Below are 8,944 nucleotides of genomic sequence, written 5' to 3' on the forward strand. Positions count from 1 at the left end.
GGTGTACACTTTGAGCTTTTCCGGTAGTTACTAGGTCACATGGACTGATTTGGTATGGATACCATTTTCACTCTGATGCTGGTTCCACAAGTGAATTATATTGAAGACCCATAACTGGTTTTGCAAATGAAGAACTTGGTCATCCAGGCCATCAGTGAAGACAGAACCTCATCAACTTAGTTTCCACCTCTCATTTATTTATTGGGGTCTGGGGGTGTTCAATGTTGCACCTCATCTCTTTCTAGTTTACTCCCCAGTAACGGAAGCACTTTGGCTAAACAAGCAGGTTTCCAGTCGTCATTGATGTATATCTTAATGAATTTGCATGAATGAATGCTAGTGTGGCTTATAACAGTGAAACCTGTTTCTCTGATGGGATTTCTTTGATATCCCTCAAATTTCAGCATTTGTCTAATGTAATGTAAATCATCAGCCAGCTGGTGGTGTAGTGGCATTGGCACTGGACTTTGCGTTGAGTGGTCCCAGGTTCGAATCCGGCCGGCTCCTTGCACACTTTCCAAAGGTTCATTTAATATCAAAGTATGTATAATGTACAACTCGGAAAATTGTCTGCTCCAGTTAGCCAAAGAAAGAACATGAAAGTTGTTCAGAGAGAAACATCAAACCCACCCCCCACACAAAAAAGAACAGCATCCCAATCATCAGCCCCTCAAAACCCCCTCCCCTGCACAAAAAAGAACAAGAACATCAGACCCCAGCCCCACACAAAGAACTAACAGAACACCTCAGAATATCAGTCACCAAACACCCTTCCCGCATGCTCAACAGAAAGGAAAAGGAACTAGCGATTTAAAAAATAACCAGAATATAAAATCCATAAATCTGAAGAAGTCCACAGTCCATAAACACAGAATGGCGATACCATCCTACGATATCACAGACATTTATCGAAAGTGAGAGACACCACACGAGGCAGAGAGGCCTACCCGCCTGCCACAGCGAGCCATACAGGAAATGCCACTCACAGATTCCTTCTCAGCAGGGACCAAAAGGAAGGCAGTCGGAGCTGAACTCTCGCTTACCTTCTGCACTTGCCTCAATGTCTCAATCTTCCTTGACGCTTTAATTGGCGAACTGGAGTCAAACATCGGCTTGCGCCCCGTCTCAAAGTTTCTTCATGTAGAGGCCGTCCAAGTACGCGCTCACTTCCCGGAACCTTCTTGGAGACAGCAAAGTGCTGAGGCACTCAAACGATCTCCAAACTGTAAATCGCTGGCTCTATCAGTTCCAGAAACACATTCAAGGTGAAAACCAGATGTAAGAGAAGTTTAAAAAAAAAACATTTTCATGAGCTATCATGTTGATTGAAGTTGCATTGTATGCTGGTGCCATCTTGACCATTGGTGCTGGTTGAGTGTCGAGCTAGCAACTCAGCCTCGTAAAAAAACAGACAAATGCTAAGAACGGCAAGTTTGCCACCCAGTGAGCCACAAGGCATGGAAAGGAACAATAACAACAATGTGAATTGTAACTAGTTTCTTCAGCTTTACCTTGTAGTTACTTCAGTTATTGGGGTAATTAAGCTTAGTTCATTAACTTATCTACTGGGATATAGATTTCTGTAGTTCATGTTGTCTGACCATAATTCCCTTATTGTTCAAGAATTCGTAACAAAATTGCAGATTAATGTGGTGAATACATCCCTCTCTTTCCTACCATTTGTAAAGAGAAAAAACAAATATTAAGTTTTGATAATCTGTTCATGATCTAACTCTGGCCATCATTTTCACTTATGGTCTGTTTGTGACTTGGACTAAGCACATACTTTCTACACAGAAGTCTCCCAGTTGTTGAGTGGCATTGTTGTCATTATCTGTTGTTCCCCACTGCAGGACCTTAACTGCTGCATTCACAAGGTAAAAGCAGCAATTATATGTTTTGTGTTTAGATCTGGCTGTTTCTTGAAACAAAAGGCATGCATTTGTTATGTAAACTATATTGTTCTGTGTGTGTTTGTTTATTTCCTAGTTCACTCTTCACGGGAACCCGGCTGGTTGGAAGGAACCCTCAATGGCAAAACAGGACTTATTCCTCAAAATTATGTTGAGTTCCTGTAGCACTGAGCCTTTGAACTTTTTAAGAAATGCTTTTCATGGTATCCATGGCCAATCACTTGACAAGACAGAATTACCACTGGTCCTACCGTAGTTCCAAACCTTGCATCTTAAAATTGGAACAAAGGCAAATGCTGATTTGCATATTAACATACCTAACCTGCAGCATCTGTAAAACTTGTGTTTTTAAGTTAAATATAGGCTGAAGTGTTACTGTTACTTTGGCATGCTACTTTAATTATCATAGACTTTTTATTCATAGGATTCAGGAGCTGGAGGGCAGCGTTTGAAGATAGTTTTGTAATATACAAACAGCAGGTGTTATTTTTGTAGCCCTAAATTCTAATATCTATTTCGCATCACAGTTCAATTCTACATATATTTTTGTTATGCTTTATGCATATAAATAAAAGAGAAATTGCAGTAAAAATGGGTGAGGAAGAAGGGGAGTTATTTCTATGCACTTTGGATTTTGCATTGTAGACCACGTCTAACATCAGGATGTTTCAATTTTAAGAAACAGTGAATATGTTATTGTAAAATATTTTTGACGTTGTATATTTGTGAAACATTTTAAGTAATTAGATAGATATTGAAAACCATCAGATCTGCTGACAGCATTTTTACAAGATGTTAGTGAATATATCGTGAGTTTTTATTAATGGAACAATTCCATTCAAATTATAACAAGCAGTTATAAATTCCATGTTTGTATATTTCTGTTAATTTTAACTTGAGAAAATTGTGAACTATATTTAGTTTAAGACATTGTTATACTTGAGGATTGTTCCAGCTTTAATAGTTATGTGGACGAATGGTCAGCCTTGTCACAGACCTAAAGATTTAAAAATTAATCTGGAATATCGTGTAATGACAAGGGAAAATAAAAATCACTGCCTATAGAAGTTTTGAGATTTTATTACTTAAGTTTATAATCCATAACATTTTCTAGGTGTTCCGTGAAATGTTTTTGTTATTTCAAATTATTGTTTTTCAATGGATGTTTTCCAGTTGATGAGAATTATACCTGAAACTTTTTCTCGTATTGTGAAACATTTGCAAATCTTTCAAATTCAAGCATTATCATTTCTTAAGTGTCTTTCATTAGAACTGTTGGTCAACCTTTTCATTGTATAAAATGCTAGCAATTTGTTGGTAGATTTTTGTCATAGAAAGTCGTGAGGTACCCAGTGTCTGTGAGTTAATAACATGTTAATGAAACAGGATCCCTACTCCAGGTGATATTCCTTTCTGGAAGCACACGTGGGTCGTGCTGGAATAAGTTATACTTATCATCTTCTTCAGAAAAGAATGGTCATCACTTCAGCTCCGTGAAGGAGATTCACTTCAAAATGCAGCAGTGAGAGGAAAGAATAAGGAGACAAAAAGGAACATCTTTTTGAATTCATCCATAACCCCTTTGCTCCAAGCAAAATTATTGTAATTGCAAACACAGGAAGGGATAGAATAACTGGAAAAACCGGACAACCAATTTCAGCAGGAACTAGATATATTTTTAAGTGTATCTCCAAACAATTCAGATTAAAGTGGGACTGAAATTGAAGAGCAGATTTATTTATTGCCATTGAACCAGATGAAGCAACGTGTGGCAAGGAACCAAAAGAGATGAAAGATTCTATATTGAACATGCTATTCCTTGCAGAGGAGCGACGGACCATTGCAAATAGAATGGTGTAAATGCAGCACTGAATCTAACTTGAGAAACATTTGAAGTCTATACTGCTCTTTTAATATAGATAAGTATCTTATTCTAATTATACATCTGTTAAATTGCCTAAAGTTGACACTTTAAGAGGTATTAGGCAGAGAAAGCAACATAGAAATCATAGAAATAGGGTTATTTACTGTATATAGTGAGAGGCGATATTTAGAAAGGTTTTCTGCATTTTTGTCCAGATCGATGAACATGGCATTCTGCCAAAGCTGTACTGGGCTGTGATAATGGACATTTTGAAATCTTATGCTCAACATTTCATAACCAAAGTGCAATGGAAATATCCAAGTCTGTGGAGTTTCCTGATTGTTAGATATACAGGGTCCCAAATGTGGATTCAACAACTTTATCTACTATTTGAAATTCCCTTTGATGTGCATTACTGCACTGGGCTGAAACGCGGAACCACCAGGGTCATAATAATCTCTGGTTTGCTGCCTGTTTCACGCGCTAGTAAGGGTAGGAATACAATGATTTAGTGGATGAATGTGTGGCTGAAGTATTGATGCAAGGGGCAGGGTTTCAGATTTCTATATCATTGGGATCTCTTCTGGGGAAGGTTATAACCTGTACAAAAAAGGATGGGTTACACCAGAACCCAAGGGGGACCAATATCCTTGTGGCAGGTTTGCTGGAGCTGTTGGGAAGATTTAATCTAATTTGGCAATGGGTATAGGAACCAGAGGGATAGTGTTAAAGATGGGGCAGTTGGTATACAACTAGATGCAGTGGGTAGTGAGACTGTGAGAAAGGACAGGCAGATGATAGGGCAAAATTGCAGTCAGTGGGATGAGTTAAAGTGTAATGGGGCCAAATCGTAAAGGATGATGAATACAGGAATGAGTGTGTTATATTTGAATGCACGTAATACACGGAATAAGGTAGATCTTGTAGCGCAGTTAGAGATTGGCAGGTATGATGTTGTAGGCACCTCTGAGTCGTGGAATTTAGAAGAATGGGGGAGGGGAATCTCATTGAAACCTATTGAATATTGAAAGGCCTAAATTGAGTGGATATGGAGACGGTGTTTCCTCTAGTCAGGAGTCTAGGGCCAGAGAGCACAGCCTCAAAATGGAGGGACATCCATTTAGAACAGAGATGAGGGAAAATTTCTTTAGCCAGGGAGTGGTGAATATGTGGAATTCATTGCCACAGACAGTTGCAGTCCAATTCACTGGGTATATTTAAGGAGGAAGTTGATAGGTTCTTGATTAATCAGGTGTTAAAGGTTATAGGGAGAAGGCAGGGGAGTGGGGTTGAGAGGGATTACGATGGAATGGCAGAGCAGACTCGATAGGCCAAATGGCTTAATTCTGCTCCTAGGTCTTTTGGTCTAATGGGTCAAACTTGAAATGAGAATCCTCCACTGGTGAGACAGACCACTGAGGAATTGGCGCAATAATATGCAGAGCCTTTCAAATCCCTCTCTGGATCCTGAACTTCCTGTCGGATCACCGGTACATGATAAGTATGGGCACCCTCACCTCTGCCCCCCTGACCCTCAACACAGGAACCCCCCCAGAGCTGTATCCCAAGTCCCCTCCTCTACTACCTATACACCTGCAACTGTGTTGCCACTTACAGCTCCAATTTGCTGATCAAATTTGCAGATGACATGACACTGATAAGCCTTATTTTCAACAATGATGAGACAGACTACAGAGGAGAAGTCAATGCCCTGACACAGTGGTGCCGAGAAAACAACCTCTTCCTCAATGTTGAAAAAACGAAGGAGTTGATCGTGGATTACAGGAGGAACGGAGACAGGCTAGTCCCTATGACATCAATGGGACTATAGTTGAGATGGTGAGTACTTTCAAGTACACATCACTAAGGATCTCACCTGGACTGTACATACTGGCTGTATGGTGAAGAAAGCACAACAGTGCCTTTTTCACCTCAGATGGCTGAAGAAGTTTGGCATGAGTCCCCAAATCCTCAGGACTTTCTACAGGGGCACCATTGAGAGTAGTCACTGCCACTGGTATGGGAACTGTACTACCCTCAATTGCAGGGCACTGTAGAGAGAGGCGCGGACAGCCTAGCACATCTGTGGATGTAAACTTTCCTCTGTTCAGGACATTCACAGCAGCAGGTGTGTAAAAAGGGCCGAGAAGATCACAGGGACTCCAGCCATCACAACCTCAAAACTGTTTCAGCTCCTTCTATCTGGCAAGTGATATCATAGTACTAAGGCCAGGATCAACAGGATCTGGGACAGCTTCTTTCACTGGGCCATCAGATTTATTAATACACATTGATCTGATTGCAGGTCCTTTAACATCTGCCGGACGATGCTGAGGATGTTCTACGAGTCTGTGGTGGCCAGTGTGATCATGTTTGCTGTTGTGTGCTGGGGCAGCAGGCTGAGGGTAGCAGACACCAACAGAATCAACAAACTCATTCGTAAGGCCAGTGATGTTGTGGGGATGGAACCGGACTCTCTCACTGTGGTGTCTGAAAAGAGGATGCTGTCTAAGTTGCATGCCATCTTGGACAATGTCTCCCATCCACTACATAATGTACTGGGTGGGCACAGGAGTACATTCAGTCAGAGACTCATTCCACCGAGATGCATTACAGAGCGTCATAGGAAGTCATTCTTGCCTGTGGCCATCGAACTTTACAGCTCCTTCCTTGGAGGGTCAGACACCCTGAGCCAATAGGCTGGTCCTGGACTCATTTCCTTGCATAATTTACATATTACTATTTAACTATTTATGGTTTTATTACTATTTATTATTTATGGTGCAACTGTAACGAAAACCAATTTCCCCCGGGATCAATAAAGTATGACTATGACTGTGACTATGTCTGACTACATGTATACAAAAGAATTATGCATACAACCTTAGTGTTCGGGCAATATCCTCCACACTTTTCCCTTCCTTATCGCTTGTACATTGCGATGGAGACGCAACAAAGATTTTTACTCCCTCATGTTGTGAAATGGATGTAAGAAATAAAATTCTAATTCTGATGTGTGAGACGGGATAGGCTCAACCGGCTTGGCAGCTCAGAACTGGACAGTCATAAGGTGCTATCGAGCAGCAGTAGGAGCAGAAATGTTCTCTGCCACCATCTGTAACCTCGTGCCTTGTTATATCTCAGTTCAATGAGGAGTGCAGAAAAACGTAACCGGAGCAACACTGAGGTCCCAATCTGATGAAGGTTCAGCACAAAACCAACCTTCATGCTGAATGGCATACCATAGGCAGAGAAAAATGATCTCATGACCTGCAAATCAAAGGAAGGGTCGACAGACTTGGCACATCTAATTGTGAATGGTGGTGGGCGGTTAAGCAGCTAACAGGAGGAGGAGGTCCAAGAACTTTCGCATACACATATATGAGTCTCTGCCTTATCCTGAGATCTCCACCTCGAGATGTCTTCAGCTTTTGTGCTGCTTCTGTTCATTCCATGTGATATCAAGAAATACTGAGAAGCTCTGGATACAGTAAAAGCTACAGAATCAAATACATTCTGACCATAGTACAGAAGTTAACTGTATCTTTATCCCAGCTGTTCCAACGCATTCCCAACACTGGTCACGCTCATTAATGTGGAAAATTGCCCAGGTAGGCCCCAGTTACAAAAACCCAGCACAAATTAAAACCAGCAAGCATTAATCAGATAGTTTACTCTCAATCAACAGCAGTGCTGGAAGGTGTCATTAATGCTCTCTAGTGGCATTTACCAGTAATCTGCTTAACTGTTCAGTTTGTATTTACGGATCAGCTGCAGCCAACAGGCCTTCACTCCCCTTCAGCAGGCATTAACTTGCATCATTCAGTCTTTCTTGGCCTCCAACCTTTCATAGGCATTCCATTTAATCTCTTCACCTCTCCCCCTTTCGCTGTAAGTTAAGACACATTTGTTTTCTGACCCATCATACTGAGACTTGGCTCTGTTTCTCCTGACAGAAACTTCCTGACCTGCTTCCTGTTCTTGTTTTCTGATTTTTCATTTGTCTTTGCAAATATATTGGGAAAGTCATTGGCCTTTGAAGATGGAGCTGCAGGGTTGTACAGGCTGCATGAATGAAAATATGGATTTGCTTGAAAGGCTCTCATGTTTGACAACCATAAGGTGCGTGTTGGTGAAGCGAGGATTGAAAACTGTATGTAAATAGTTTAATGATAATTGGTAGGAAATATACAGCATGCATTATTTTAACACAGAAAGGAAAATTGCTGCAGTTGGAACTGGGTATTTGAAATATTTCAAGGATGTTTTGAGTTAATCCTTCACAAACTTGGTATCCTTACTCAAGAAGGTCAGCCCGGATAAGGTAGATAATTACAGACCAGTGAGTCAGTGCAAGGAACTGGATTAATCAAAGAGAACATGGTTTTGATAAGGGTATCCTGTCTGGCCACTGCTATTTTGAAAGAGGTCATAAAGCATGTTGGTTAGGGCAGTGCAGTGATACAGTCTACATGAATGGTTTTTAAACAATCTCTTATGGGAGATAGATTGGAGCCCATAACAAGTTGGATCTAAAATGAGTTTTTCAGTAGGAGGCACAGTGCGATAGTAGAGTACAAGTCACAGGGATTATCTAATTTCTCTTTTCATGGAAACTTATAAAACTTGAAAGATATACCTGTATGGTATGTTGCCTCCCTGGTACCAGGATCAGGGTTGTCTCAGATCGGGTCCACACCGTTCTAAAGGTGAACAGCCAGAAGTCGAGGTACGTATTGGTACTGACAACATGGGTAAGAAATGGGAGGAGGCCTGAAGAGAGATGGTCAGAAAGCTGAAAAGCAGGGCCTCCAGGGTAGTAATCTCTGGATTTCTGCCTGTGCCACGTGGAATGAGGGTAGGAATAGGATGATTTGGCAGATTAATTCCTGGCTGAAGAATTGGTGCAGGGAGCAGGGTTTCAGACTTCTGGATCACTGGGATCTCTTTTGGGGAAGGTATAATCTGTATACAAAGAACAGGTTTCACCTGAACCCGAGCGGGACCAATATCCCTCTGGGCACATTTGCTAGAGCTGTTGGGGAGGGTGTAAACTAATTTGGCCGGGAGATGGGAACTGGAGCAATCCAGCTGGTAGTGTACAAGTAGATGCAGTGTATGGTGAGATTGTGAGGAAGGACAGACAGATGATAGGGCAAAATTGCAA

At 41.3% G+C, this 8,944-nt stretch overlaps 1 protein-coding gene across 1 annotated transcript in view; it reads left to right on the plus strand.

The window, feature by feature from the left end:
- The window catches only part of arhgap10 (Rho GTPase activating protein 10), a 223,415-nt gene extending 220,446 nt beyond the window's left edge, over nt 1–2,969 (plus strand). Inside the window, exon 23 of the mRNA XM_072256039.1 lies at nt 1,990–2,969. Within this exon, the coding sequence (XP_072112140.1) occupies nt 1,990–2,078 (89 nt within the window). The 3' untranslated portion in view covers nt 2,079–2,969. The remainder of the gene's footprint in view (nt 1–1,989) is intronic.
- Nucleotides 2,970–8,944: the final 5,975 nt, after the last annotated feature.

This window comes from Mobula birostris, chromosome 4, assembly GCF_030028105.1.
Source record: "Mobula birostris isolate sMobBir1 chromosome 4, sMobBir1.hap1, whole genome shotgun sequence".
In the NCBI taxonomy this organism is placed as follows: domain Eukaryota; kingdom Metazoa; phylum Chordata; class Chondrichthyes; order Myliobatiformes; family Myliobatidae; genus Mobula; species Mobula birostris.